Genomic DNA, 14,635 nt, shown 5'->3' with positions numbered 1-14,635 from the left:
TTACCTGTTAAATGGATTTTGTATGGATAACTCTGTTTTCCATATTATTTTCAGTTTTATTTTGACCATCTGGACCAGAACGGATTCAGTTTCTTTTTCAAGTGCATTTCAGGAGTTAGATTAGGAGGTAAATTTTCTTTTCCAAGTTCCTAAAGTGCAGTAAAGCAACAACCAGACGAGACAGAAAGTATATTCCTCAATGTATTTATTGAGTAGCAGAGGACAGTTGGCATCTACTCATCCTAGTAGTGCACACTGAAGATGTCACGCATAACAAGACAGGACAGATCACAGCACATTTACTGACAACCAAGCTTTGAAGTTAATTGACATTTTTTTTCTTTTTTATTATGAGTTTAATGCTGCATGTAACTATTTTTTTATAGATTTTTTCATCTTCATGTCTTTCGCACATACTGTCCAGACTAAGCTGTGTGTAAATGTTTGTGTCCATCAACATACAGGCTACAGTCAAAATAAAAACAGCATGTCCATATAGGTTCAATGTTACAAAGATTTTTGATATTCTGGTGGTTCATTAAACCCAAAGCCCTTTAGGGACACTTTGGTTTTTTGGTTTGGTTTTTCTCTTGGAAGAGAAATTAAATGTCTTTAAGATTTGTAACGAAGGCTAGTTGTCCTCAATTCAACACTTCTTGTATTTACTTTGGTGCTTCTTTTATTTTGCCAGTTTACTGTGTGTTATGCGTTGATATCCTCCGTCATGTTTATTTGGAGGCAAAGTAAGGCCTGATCTTCATGCTGATGGCCTTGAGTGAATACCAGCTCCCCTTCCAGTTCATCCACACTACACCATCATCTGTGCCATGCTTGGCCATTTGGGCCGTGTAGGCTCCACCGATGTAGTATCGGCCATTGGGATTGGCTGAGTGGCAGCGGTTGTACCACCATCCACCTCCGTCCTCCTTGGAGCACTGTTTGGCGGGATCACCTGGGATCCTAGTTCAAGTAAACAGGGACAAAAAGGTTTGAGTGTGATGTGCTGCACCTCCAACTTTCATTTAAGAATCCCTTTCTTCCCTTCTTCCAAAAAACCAAAGAACTGTTTAAATTGCATAATTTGTTTACTTAAAAAAACACTTTCATGAATTCCTCTATGATGTATTTTCACCTACTGATTCACCTATTACAAATTGGTTGAAGACTATATATGGTACATTGCTCAGAAAGTTAGCACAATGTATAACATAAGATTTTATCATCAATATGTAGAACAACCACTCAGTTGCTTGACTTCTGAAACTATAAGCAACACAAAACGCTGCTGAAAGCATTTAGTCAACATTTTCTAAGTAATTTGCTGACACAGAGGACACCTACCAGTTGTCATTGTCTCTATCGTAGGTGCTGAACATCATCCCATTGTGTATGGTCATGGTACGGTTTTCACCAAACAGCTCCAAGGATCCATCCAGTAAACAGTTGCCAGCGTTACCAGAGTAACCATCAACTGCCAGCACATAGTTGGATGTCTCTGATTGGATAGTGAATTGGCGGTACTGGGCGTGGACCTAAGTGATAGCAGATAGTATTTGATGGTGAGTTTCATTCCAAAGTGAAACCTTTAGACTTTTTTCACACATTTAACACATTTAAGTTCTTACTGATCAATACAAAAACACAACTAAATGTCAGGGTGAAACTACAGGGGATATAAGAAACCAAATAAGAAACCAGGATACAACAATCATTTTTATTTCTCTCTGAATTTAAAACCCCCACTGAGGGCAAAAGTAAGACTGACACTAAGCTGCACATTTTCCGGTCTAAAAAATGTTAAGTTATAGTGAAAAATCCCATCAAATTTCCTCACACCCAAAGATTCAGATGTCTTGTTAATTTAATGAACAGTCTAAACCAATGATATTCACTTTCCTCCTGCATCAGACAAGGAAAAGTAGCAAATCCCTATATTTGAGAACCATAAACCAAACAATGTTTAGAAGCACTTGCTGCTGAGTTTTCTGTTAATCAATCTGATTGGTAGTTAGAGGCCTTGAGGACTCACCTTGGCTCCTGTCCAGTCCTGCATCTCGATGAGAACTTCAGTGGGCCCCATCTTGGTCAGCTGACTAATGCGATCATTGCCCAGCCAGTATTCCCCTGTTATACGACCAAGGAGAAACATTTGACAGTCAAACACAAATTACTGCAATAATGGTGAATATAAGAATACATCTGAAATTAAGGAAAGGCTAAAGTGAGATGTCTTTGATGATATATTGGTTTCCACTCCTCGTGTCTTACCAGGAGTCTGACAGTGTCCCTTGCCAGAATCCCAGGCGATGTTGCCGAATCCACGTCGATATTCGTCCCAGCGTCGGCCAAAGTCAACACTGCCATCAAGCCTGTTCTGGATGAGAAGCCATCCTAGGAAAATAAAATTTCTCTTGAAAACACTGAGACCAATAATCTCCAAGGTATTTACAGAAAATAAACAAACTAAAACAAGTGTGTAGATGTAGATGGTGTAACTGAATTATTTTCTCACCTCCATTTTGGGTGGATTGATCACAGAAGACCTTGTATGGTGGGTAGAAGGCGTCAGGCTGGATCAGGTACATCTGGGAGTCTCTTCCTCCACGACGGAAGATATCCTCACACTCCTTACCTGAATAACACAAGACAACAAGTAGATTGAGTGAAGAGCTTTGTTGATTTTTTTTTTTTACCTGCTACTACTGGGTCCCAGTGATATTGGTTGGTAGTATTGGTTAGTTTTTCTATTCTTATGTCCAGTGGCCAATACTTTGATCCAAAACAAGGTAATGATGGACCAGGTGTCCATGAAATTGGGTATACATATTGAAGATCCACAAAGGATGACCCCTATCATTTTAAGTGAATAGCTGACCTTTTCTTTTGCACCACCATCAGCTTTTCACACAGGGTCACTCAGTCGATCACACACATTTACCAGAACCTTTATAGATTCCCTTCCAGCTCATCAGAGGATGATTATTTGCTAAGATTCTGAGAAAAACTTCATCACTAGGTTATTTGTCTTCTCTAATACCTTCATATTGTTGCATGTAATGAATGTTACAGCCTCTGGGGGGACAACACTTACCAGACACCACAGGTATAGGACATTTGGTCCTGCATGGCTCCTTGCACCCCTCCCTCTGGGCCAGGATGGCCTTCTCCAGCTTCTGGATTTTCTGCCTGATCTTGTCCAGAACCCCCTGCAGTTACAGCATATCATAGATTACGTTAAAGGTGGATGTTTGTAGTCTTTAAGATGGGATATGCAAGGTCTGATGGTAACTTTCAAGTGATGTCATTTATTTTGTATGCATATATCTACATGTATTTTCAAAGATAATGCTTAGTATTTTATAAGTTACAAATGAAAAAGAAACTTTCAAAAGATTAAAATAATTAGAACTAAGAAGATGATGATGATGATAATAATAATAATAATAATAATAATAATAATAATAATAATAATAATAATAATAATAATAATAATAATAATAATAATAATGTGGCTGTGATTAGGGATAACTACCACATTCAAATATTTAAAGGAAACTGACCTAATGTTTCCTCTTCTTCACTCGTGTCAGGTCTTATTTACCTGTAGGACTCTGATGTTGGAAGGGAAGACAGTGTCCACCGTATCCTTGATGTAGGCATGTTGCTCCTCCACGCTATCGGCGAACTGACCCACCACCCTGCTGTTGCCTGAGATGAAGAAGAGATATCAGCTATCTAAGAGTTTTTGTTCTATTTTACAACATATATGGACACCAAAAGCGTTGGTTATTGAGCCTCCCTGTGTTTGCAAATTTCAAACAAATAGGCATGTTTTTAAAGACAATAGTTAACCTTCTTTTATCAAAAGGCATGTATCTTTTGGAGTAGCAGATTTGTCATGTCATGAGGTTGTGTCACTTTGTCATAAATTAACTCCTATGTAAACAACAGGTTAACATAGCAGATTGAGATGACCTTGACAAAACCACTGCCTCAAAAATCTGCTACACAAATTTAGAGCAAATTAATATCTTTTTAAGGACAATGAATAATAATTGTTTTTCTTACCCAACAAATATGTGGATTTAAGAGTTGCAATTTAAAAAACTTGAAAAGGAAAAAAGCTGTACTGATTTTACAATTCAACTTGAAACAATCCACTCACAACTCAGACCTCTCATAGACTCAAAAATACACTATTCATTCTTTGTTCCTTGTGCCTTCAATTTAAGTATCAAAAGTCCTTAAGTGAGCTTTTTCATTGGTCTCACCGTTGATGATTCTCTGCCTCTCCCTCAGAGAGTTGGACATGCTGTTGACATAGTTGTAGATTTTGTTGGAGGATCTGGACAAATCATCCACCTGAGGCTTGAGTTGTCTGATGATCTGTGAAAAAAAGGCTGCAGATAAGTAATAGTACAACAGGTTGATTCCAATATGACAATATGACGGCAAAGAAAGTAATTTGTTTCAGCTAATTAACATTTCCAGCCTGTTTCATGGTCCCTTCACGTGCACTTGTAACAAGCATTGTCCAGATAAGAAAAAAACTACAAAACACAAATAAGCTGTCTCTGAAGAAACTCAGTAGATTAGTTTCATGTACCGTCCTGACGTTCCCCTCTTGCTTCTGCAGTGTGGTCTTCAGTTCACAGCCAGTGGGACACAAAACACCCTGGTGGACAGGAAAATCTCTGGTTACTCTAATGCCCTTCAGTGACTAGAATACATTGGTACATAACTTTCTCTTTAATTACCATCCCCCCAAAAAGGTTCGTTTTTTGTCTTTTTGTCTTATTTAAAGTGTTTCCAGAGCTACAGTATATCTGACCAGTTTCCAAAGCTTTTTCCCCTAAAGGTAGCAGCTGACAACTGGTAGACATGAAACTAGCTTCTGATAAGTTTTTTTTTTGTTTGTTTGTTTTGTTGCTATCGTTAATTACAAATTCAGTATAGAATATTTAAAAAGCTTTTCGATGTTCAAAAGAAGCTCTGACAATGGAGAGTTGAGATTTTGTGATCATTTCATCAAATTAAAAAAATAATAATATTAAATATAATTCAAACCAGTGGCCTCCTAAAAAGAAGAAGTCTTCAAAAAGATGTTGTGCTTTTGAAAATGGTCAGCAGAAATTTTACAACCATGCAGTTTGCAGTTACTGAGCTGAAGCATGTTAAACCAGTGGTTGGGTGTTCTGATGATACAGTGCTGGTGTGCTCCTACCATCTCCTCTGAGGCGTGTGAGCATCCTCCGGCCTCTGGCTGCTCCTCCTTCTCCTGCACCTGTTGTCTGGTTGGAGCTGGGGTGGGGCGGCCACGATACCTGGACGGAAAACAGGACACACTTAAAGACACTGTGATGTCTAACCTTTAACCAGCCTCGTGTAAATGGCTGCAGTCTTGTTCAAATGAGACATTTCTGATTTATTTGTTTGCAGTGATGGAAAGTAATCAAGTACATTCACTCAAATAACAATAATAATAATAATTGAGCTATTTGCACATTTAACTGACACCTGTATTTTTAGTAGTAATTTTGAAGATAAAGATTTTACAATCAAATATTAAATTATGATGAAACAGTTGTGTATTACACAACAGCAAGTTAACAATATCAGCACCACCTCAAGGAGATGCAGCATTAAAATGCTGTTTACAGCATATAATCCAATAATATAACATTGAAAAAAAAACATCCTCACACCCTTTTGAGAACTATTGCTACTGTCTGAAAACGTACCTGCCACGGCCACCAATAGGGGGTGGGGAATGACGGTTGGGGGTGTAGACATCCCTGCCTCTCGATACTGGACGGTGACTACGAGCGTCTACCGTCGCTCCCTGGGTGTGCAGAGAAACAAGACGAGGCAAGACGTGACCAAATAAATAAATAAATTACAAAAAACTGAATGAAATGAAATACTTTACATAAATCAAATGATTTAAGCAAAGTTGTTCTACATACTGTTCCATTTCTTGCTGTTGGGCTTGTGTTTTCCTGTGTGACATGATAGAAAAGTGGTTTAAATATATTAGAAGATAAAAATCCCTTTTTTATGTACAAAAACACAAACAAACAAGAAAAAACTGTTGAATTATAAAATGAGTGTTGATTATGGCCAAAATCAAAATCACCATATTATTATAAAGTATTTATATATATATATATATATATATATATATATATATATATATATATATATATATATATATTCCACAGTTTTTTTATGTATTACATAATATTTTCAAGCATCTTAAAAAACTTTATTAATTTTACTTAAAGAATAAATCAATTAAAAACTACACTATATGAAAATATGAAAACATCCATGAATTGAAGTTTAATTGAAATAAGTAGAATCTTGTGGTCTTCAAAATTATGTTTTTAAATTTAGGGAAATAAAAGACTTATTCACATTTCCTTGATATTCACTCTGATTGAAATCTTGACTAAACTTTTATTCGGGTGAACACACCCAGACACACTCACATCATCATAGTCGTCAAACTCCAGATTATCCTGAGCCCAGGAGACATAGATGCACAGATACAGCACCAGAAGCGTCCTCATTGTCCACTGACAGTAGTGTTACTCCTATCAAACTCTGGTCAGTCACTTTGCTGTCTTCAGTGTGCCTTCACTCCTCTTTCTGTCCCTGACATCTGATTTGACCAGGTATTTATCCTTTGCCTCCCTGTGTCAGTAAATGTCCTCCCACACATTTATTGATCTGCTAATTGGCTAATAACTGCTGGGGTGGTTTACATGACCTGAGTCACAGCAGTACATGGTCAATATGAGGTTTGTGAGGGAACAAAAGGGCAAAATGACTGAGGTTCCTGATAAGTCATAATTAGAAAATAAAAAATAAAACATAATTGTTTTAAAAGTAGTGCTTTGGATTTATGTTCATTGTTTTGAGATGTTTTCACAAATCCAGTGGATACAGAAATGTGTTATAAATCTGGTGTAGGCTGTAATCCAGAAAGGTTTTTCTGGCTTGACAAGTATCTTAATTTAAATTTACATTAGTTCCTTCTTGAAAGGGCCATGGTTATGATTAAGGCCACTGAGGACACCCAGGACGTTTTTTTTTTTTTTTTTGTTATTGCATCCTAGGGAAGTTTACATTCTACAGTTATTGAAAATTTTAACATTTTTTTTAAATTCAGATTCCAGTCTTTTTAGCCAAAGTAAAATGTTTTCTCAATCAAAAGTTAATTCCAGGAGGTGTGAGGTGGCTTCATGCAGGACCCTAACCCTTTCTGACTCATGACTTCAGTATTTCCAAAATCCTGGTTACAGAATGTGGTGTCCTGGATTTGTTTAATGACGGTAAAATCTGCCACCTGTGATTTGAGTTTTTATGAGTGAAAGTATGTGAACATGCGAAGCTCTGGTTTGATGCTGCTCACTTACAGTATCTAAGCAGAAAAAAAGCTGTGGATACTGACGGGATTTAGTGACCTGCTCACTGTAATGTGTCCTTGCACATATTGTTATAAAGAGTAATCTTTTGTGAAGACACAGTGAGTAGTGTTTTTGAGAAGACATTTCAGTGAGTCACTATTGGGAATTTAGGACGATGAAGCAACTGATATTTGTTTGAGTCCAAAAGGGCACGTTGTGAAATAACAGGCCTCAACACACAAACTATTATAGTTGTTGTTGTATTATAGTAGTGTAGATATTTTGTTAACTTACAATACAGTTAGAACAGAACCACTGTCTCTCCAGATCTCTTACCCCGACCATCAAACAAGATCTTTTTATGAGAAACTAAACTTTAACCCAGAAACAATTGTAATCTCATTTGGAGACCACATTACCAAAGATTTGTCCCCACAAAGTAACATTTTGATGTTTCCAGAATCACATCCCCCAAAGTATGTGTGTGTGAACAGATCTGTGTCCCCACACAGTAGGTTTGCCAGAGAAACTGAGGACTCCATAATATGAGTGAGTGTGTCCCTGAAATGTAGGTGTGTGAACACAAGGTCCCTAGAGTGTCAGTGAAAGTCTGATTTGATACTAATATTTTTTTATTCAGAAAATTCACGTAAAACTTGGAAAGTCAGTGAACATTTTGGTACATTACTCGCTGAGTTGTTGACGTCATTTACACAGAAATATGGCGGACAAAAGTAAATGTTCGATTGTGCGAAAGTTTTGATTAATGGCACAAATACACATATTGCAAATTACTTTTTGAAACATTTGTAACATGGTATTCGGTCGTTATCGTAATCATTGGTTGCTGTCTATGTGGAGTGACCTAGATTAATTAGAGGAGATATTTACAATTTATTTATTTACTATTATTTCACTGGATCGCAGTTAAGTGTTGTGCATTTTTTAATGATGTATATATTTTTTACAATTCTTGCTGTATTCTATTTACTCAGGGAGGTCAAGCTGACCCAGATATTCACAAGCGACAAGTTCAGATGCATAGATCTTTATAGGTGCATTAGCCACAGTTGAACCATATCTGGACACATCTTTGGAAAGAACACTAATCTGTAAAAGTTGTGTGTATAATACCTACTAAACATAATCAACAAAAAATAAAAGGAGATGGGAAACATTGTCGAAAGGAATCTTGCTCCAACTGTTAGGTACAGCACGTGTAATCAAGGACCTCAATTGGGATTTCAATTTTCAGGTCTGAGCTCACATTTTCTTGACACAAACAAAAGGGTACGACTCGGTACATTTGTCGTAGAACCACCTCAAGTCATCTGCAAAACAAAAGACAGACAGTAAAACATTCAAAGGATTTCAAGCTGCAAATACAATAAGAATGTCGACTGTAACTGGTCCTGCACAGCGATGACAGCGTTTGATGAGACAGTAAGATATTTATTGGACTGCCGGGTAGCTGGTGTTTTATCCATATCCACAACAAGCTAGCTGGTGAAAGTAAAAACTAACTCACCACATGCCACTTTTTGACTAGATTTGTTTTGCAGATGTTTTATTTTGTTCCGTTATTCTGTTCCCTCTCTGTATTTCTTCCCCCAGAAAAAAAAACAGTCCTCTAGACATGTTAGCATCCATGTATCCTGCTCCCAGTAAATAAAAAAAGACTTGTAGCTAACTACCAGGCAAAGTAGCTACCTAGCAAATGTTAGCTTGATCGCTAACAGATAGTTTGCAGTTATTGCTATTGCTGCATGATAAATTCACCTCTCTTAAGAAAGAATGAGTTTTACAGTTTTACATGCACTGTCCACACAACTGTTTGCTCTGACCAATCTGACTCTGATACAGCTTGGTGTGATTTCTGAAACTTTAATATTTCCCATAAACGATGAGACTGGCTCAGTTGTTCCTCTAGTTCAGAAAATTGTATACTCCTATAGAGTAGTTGTATACACTTATGCATCTGAAGTTAGGATGAGATGTGTGTGTGTGTGTGTGTGTGTGTGTGTGTGTGTGTGTGTAGAGTTTATTACATTTATAATTCATCTTCAGACAGCACTCGTTGGGGGGACTGTCAGTGGTGTGGTCATGGTACCAGTTTTCATAGTGAAACTTGGAGCCATCACTCCACATCCAAAAACCAGGCTATGGATGGATAGACACAAACGTTCATACATAAATGCATTGCAGAGCTAACAATTAATTCAACAAAATAAGCTAATTATTTGCAGGATTTAGATAATTGTATTATGTAAAATGTATTGGTCAGCTGTAAAATGTAAAATCCATGTGTAGTCTTCATTAAAGTTTTTTGATAACCAAGTGAAGCAAATGTTACCAAAAACAACTGAGAGGAAATTTTGGTGTGGGCTAAAACAAAGTTCAATAACATAATGTGTATCAGGATTGTTAATAATATCGGCTAAAGCAAACGGTTTTCATACATGTATGGCACTGAAGCCACCGATCCAGGTTTGGGGGAAGGTGTTGGTGTCTCCTCTGGTCAAAGACATGACAAAGTGATTCTCTTCATAACTGTGGATTGACGCCAGGTTGGCCCCTTCAAACAGACAGTAAATCTGGAGAGAACGAGAGAACAAGTTTTCCCATCACAGCATGACTGAATGGAAGAAAAGCTGAGTTGTCGATATGGGATTTGCTCTGTCACAGCACTTTCATATTATGAAATAAATATTATAGCCTCTAGGGGGCCCAGACGGCTTAACATTTTAGGCCTTGTCCTTCTGTTGGTCCTCACCTCAGCTTCAGTCCACGTCTTTGGGGTGTCGATGAAGATGAAACACTTTTTTCCAAAGTAGGTCCAGCCGTAGGGGCAGTAATATTCCTTGCCTACAAAAATATATTTCACAGATTTTACTGACGTGCAAATACGACTGTAGAGATAATAATTTAATAATACACCATTTCAGCAATTATGTTTTCAGCATTTTGTTTGAGAAAGTCTGCATAATTTTATTGAATATGTTGATTTAAGGGCAACTTGTGTTGATATTGTAGTGTTATTGATGTAATTTCAGCACCTTTTAAAACATTTGTATAAACATTAAATACATGTGAATTGCAATCTTGCTTTGCACACTCAACTCTGCCACCAGATGGCACCAAACCCCATTTAAAATTTGCTCCAGTGGCGATAAACTTTTGTGTTAATGATGTTACCCATGAGCAAAATGAATGATTATGATGAGTGAGTGACCTTACCTGGATTATTCTTTCAACACAATAAAAACCTATTTAAAATTAACCTCAGTTGGTTTCAAATGAATTAAACGCAAATATATTCTACAAAGCAAATGGTTGGAGAAGTATTAAGATCATTCACTTCAGTAAAAGTAACAATACCACAAAAAAAATATAATCCAGTAGAAGTAAAAGTCCTGCACTGACACTAAAACACAAGTATTAGCAAAAAGCATCATTAAGAACTTATTTGGCAACAGCATGACCCCTGTCTGACTTATATTGTATTTCTTGATTATTACTATTGATGCATTAAGGTGTAAGTTGTATTTTATATTTTGATTTTGTACAGTCAGATAGTTTAATCTATAAAAACGGATCGTATTTTAAAAGCTAGTCATGTGTTTTGTTTGATCTTCAAAGTATCTACTCATTAAGTTAAATGAGGTACAAAGTACAAGATATATAATATTTACCTCCAAATTCTAAGTATGTATTTGACAGTACGTATTTTTCAAACTTATACAATTCTTGAATAAATGTATTTCCTTGCATTCCACCACTTCCCAAGAACAGCAAACTGAAGCTTTATGTCTGGATAAAATGTTGTCTCTGACCACCACAGTTAGGTACGCTCCCCAGCGGTGTCTGACTGTTTGGTATCTCCGCTCCACTGTAGACGTCGACACACCAGCAGTATCCGGTGGACGGCCAACACTGCTGTGGATGGAAATTCCCGTTGGTGTCGCAGACTGGGCAGAACGCTCCAGCGCCGTCTTGGTAACACTGCTGCCTCATATACTCGCAGAGGCGCGTGTGCTTGGAGACAGAGTAGGTGGAGTTGAGCGGCATGGCTTGACTCAGGGTCAGGATGCTGCAGAGTGTGAGAAACACACCAAGCACCTTCATTGTGATGATGGTGACGATGATGAAGAGGCAGTTACACCTGTCATAACACAGAAGCAAGAGGTCAAAAACTGCTTGACACATTGTATTTTTCAACAATACTGGTAACCAGTAACCTCCTTAACACCAGGGGTAGATAGAAACTAAGAATCCTTATTTACTGCACATTGATTATGAGCTACACATACTTTACTTGAGTTCTATTTAATGTATACTTATACTTCACTTCTGCTAAGGGGGATTCAGGCCCTTTAATTGATCTCAGTTTTCATTTTTACTTTATTTAACCAAGTAAAAGCTTCTTAAAGTGTTTCATTGTCAACGTGAAACACGAACAATGGAGGCTATGGAATGGAAATCAAAGAGAGAAACATTTGCAGCTCTTCAGTTGACCTCAGTGTGGTTTTGCAGGTTGACATCTTAAAGATACAGTACGATAACTAAGAAATGCAAAAGGCTGCAGTGAGCAGTGCACAGTCACTTGGCAGTTTAACAATGGCAGGTCTGTTCAGAGCGTCCTGTTTTGCACAACAGTGATACAGTAGTGACAACCAATCTTGGACCAATCAGCAGTCTGAAGTGTTTTTGCGTCACCTTTTGGTATCGCCTCAGATCGCTTGGAACCTCGGCGGAGGTTATACCAAAAAAAGCACCAGGTCCTAATGCAACTGCTGCAAGATGGAAAATCAAAAAAGGCAAGTCGAGTCGAGTCGAGCCGAGTCAGTACAATGTGGTCGGAAAAGGCCATTTGAGACTAAAATCTACTTTTAGAGAAACCTGGCCAAGAGGGCAGCACAAAATCAACAACAATACAATAACAACAAAATTATCTTTACAGAATCCATGATCACTGCTTTCCACATCCTGTGGAACTGACTTAAAATCATTAACAGTAATCATCACGTTCTTCTGTAGACTCTACCAGGAGGAAAGAGATGCATATTTGAAAGCTTCTTCACCCAGCTCCATCCTAACCCCTATATACTGTATATATTTATAGCACAGTTTCAGATAGTGGACCATACTGATTTTGATTTCTACACACGAGCTCCTTATTGCTTACTTTGCAGATTCAGGTACACACGAAATATATGATTTAACAAGTCAGCCATCTTGGAATATTACAGTGTGTGAAGTAAAATGAGACGTTACGCAAATCTAAGTGCATTTCAATGATAACATTTCTGTACGTTTACACAAGTAAAATTTGAAACTTTTAACATTTTTACAAGAGCTGACTTCCCAATCAAAGACAAGGATGAAAATAAGGCAGAATCAGACGTGACACAAATGTAATTCCCTAGTTCTGCTCTTAATGCAGTTAAATAAGGTAATATTAAAGATGATTTGAATGAAAGATGTGCAGCAGACTCACCTTTTTCAGGATCAGCTGATGTGATGAATCACAGCCTCTGGTGCTTCTCTGCCTTTTATCCTGCAGGTCACCAATGCTTCTTCTGTGTCATTACTTCATTTCCCATGAGTGCACCACAACATTAAGGTCAAGTGACAATCACTCTTTTCAGCACAGTGTAATATAGCAGAGATGGATATTCATTTGCCTTTACCTTATTTATTTATTGTATACTGTATCAGCAGCCAAGCCCTCGTGTATACAGTTTTTCTTTCCCAGACCATTGTGATCATGGTGGGTTTTCGGTTACATAATTTTTATATCAGCTTTTCATTTCATTGTTCACAGCGTCTCATTGTGTCACAGTTTCCCAGTTTCCCTATTTTATCAGTTTGTGCCTCAGGGTTTTCAGGTTACTTGTAACTTTAGGATCAAAGGAAATATCTAAAAAACAGAGTGATATGCCAAAATTTGTTCTTATCTTATCTAAAGTCGCTCTTAGTTTACAAGCTTGTTTTGTGAATATCTGGGTTACACACTATTCAGCCTGGCTGGATTATATCATATTATATGATAATTTTCAGCACATACAATATGAGCTATAAAATCCATTGACTAGTATCACATTTCCAGTGTTAAATATAAGTTTGGTTCCCATACTGCCCACTATTGTACTGCTGTTATATTATCATATTTTAATTACATTAGCATCATTATCAGAATCATAGTGTAACTAATGCCACTAATATCAAAAAAGCATTTTTATGACACATTAACAACCAAACTACTTGTGGCGGCACTCTGGCAGTGACGGGGCCCGTAGGTTTGGCCTCCCCCCGTCTCTCAGGAACCATCCCAGCTGACCATTAGCTGAACATCCAGTCAAACCAGTTTCAGCTGTACTCCACTGGCTGCCAGTCCAATTCAGAACTGATTTTAAGATCTTATTGTTCCTGGCCTGGCATCTATCTATCTCACTGATCTCCTAATCCTGTATGTACCAGATCAGAACCTGAGGTCCTTTGACGTGGCTCTGCTGGTTGTTCCTGTGTCCAGGTTGGTGACCAAGAGTGATTGTGCCTTGCTATCAAATCCCCCAGACTTTGGAACAGCCTGCCTGTGGATTATTACTATGATTATTATTATCATTATTATTATTATCACCCCTGAACAGATAATTGTCTGATAATATCTTTGTGACCTGTAAGAACAGCAGGTCTGGGTCATCTTTCCAAAACCAAAATCAGGAGTGTAAGTAATGGATTTAACAATGTGTTTGTGAACTGCTAAGGTTAGCATATCTGGCTAACTGGCCTCCTACCTTCCTACAGCATTGACTAACCGGACACCATCAAAATATTACTTTAATATCACTGTATTTCTTTTAACCTGATGTGATGAGTCCCATTACCTGCAGCAGCTCTGGATGACCTCTAATTCCTAATTCCTCACAGACTTGGGAGCTAGTTTTAAAAAAAAATGTTTTTCCCAATTCTCTGCTTAAAGTGACACTGTGGACTTAGAAAATAAAAGTTTCCATATATTAAAAGACAGAGATTTCAGAGAGCTTTTAAGTCAGTTAAGATTTTGGATGATCATAGTACAGATGTATAGAAACTTCTGAGACAGATGACGTGACCAAACAAATGAACAATTTACTATGTACAAACGGACGAGATAGTCTGGGAAGCCACACGACACCATGAACTATGAAACGAAGGCAGATGTCAGATAATCAGATAATCAA

General features: G+C 37.5%; 2 protein-coding genes across 3 annotated transcripts; both read right to left on the bottom strand.

The window, feature by feature from the left end:
* Positions 1 to 188: 188 nt before the first annotated feature.
* Positions 189 to 6,632, bottom strand: fgb (fibrinogen beta chain). Of its 2 annotated transcripts, none has more exons than XM_071459896.1 (13): positions 6,492 to 6,632; positions 5,966 to 5,999; positions 5,742 to 5,835; positions 5,225 to 5,324; positions 4,607 to 4,675; positions 4,272 to 4,386; positions 3,602 to 3,708; positions 3,092 to 3,206; positions 2,513 to 2,632; positions 2,269 to 2,391; positions 2,030 to 2,124; positions 1,342 to 1,532; positions 189 to 960 (listed from the first exon to the last, which is right to left on the bottom strand). In XM_071459896.1, exons 1-13 carry the CDS (start codon positions 6,570 to 6,572, stop codon positions 729 to 731), a joined length of 1,476 nt encoding a protein of 491 aa, XP_071315997.1. In that variant the 5' UTR covers positions 6,573 to 6,632; the 3' UTR covers positions 189 to 728. The 2 variants fall into 2 exon arrangements, with proteins under 2 accessions (XP_071315997.1, XP_071315996.1); XM_071459895.1 differs by having other exon boundaries at positions 5,742 to 5,842; positions 5,967 to 5,999.
* eslec (eosinophil lineage-specific marker) lies at positions 6,491 to 13,287 on the bottom strand. Its single transcript, XM_071459932.1, has 6 exons — positions 12,910 to 13,287; positions 11,246 to 11,574; positions 10,186 to 10,277; positions 9,872 to 10,006; positions 9,461 to 9,572; positions 6,491 to 8,743 (listed from the first exon to the last, which is right to left on the bottom strand). The coding sequence occupies exons 2-6, from the start codon at positions 11,535 to 11,537 to the stop codon at positions 8,676 to 8,678; spliced, it is 699 nt and encodes a 232-aa protein (XP_071316033.1). The 5' UTR covers positions 11,538 to 11,574; positions 12,910 to 13,287; the 3' UTR covers positions 6,491 to 8,675.
* Between the last annotated feature and the right edge of the window lie 1,348 nt (positions 13,288 to 14,635).

The sequence above is a fragment of the Trachinotus anak genome, unplaced genomic scaffold, assembly GCF_046630095.1.
Source record: "Trachinotus anak isolate AG129_WGS33_773 ecotype Australia unplaced genomic scaffold, CSIRO_AGI_Tana_v1 ptg000023l, whole genome shotgun sequence".
Taxonomy (NCBI): domain Eukaryota; kingdom Metazoa; phylum Chordata; class Actinopteri; order Carangiformes; family Carangidae; genus Trachinotus; species Trachinotus anak.
Note: the sequence above shows the minus strand (reverse complement) of the source record. Positions and strands in the feature narration are given on the sequence as shown.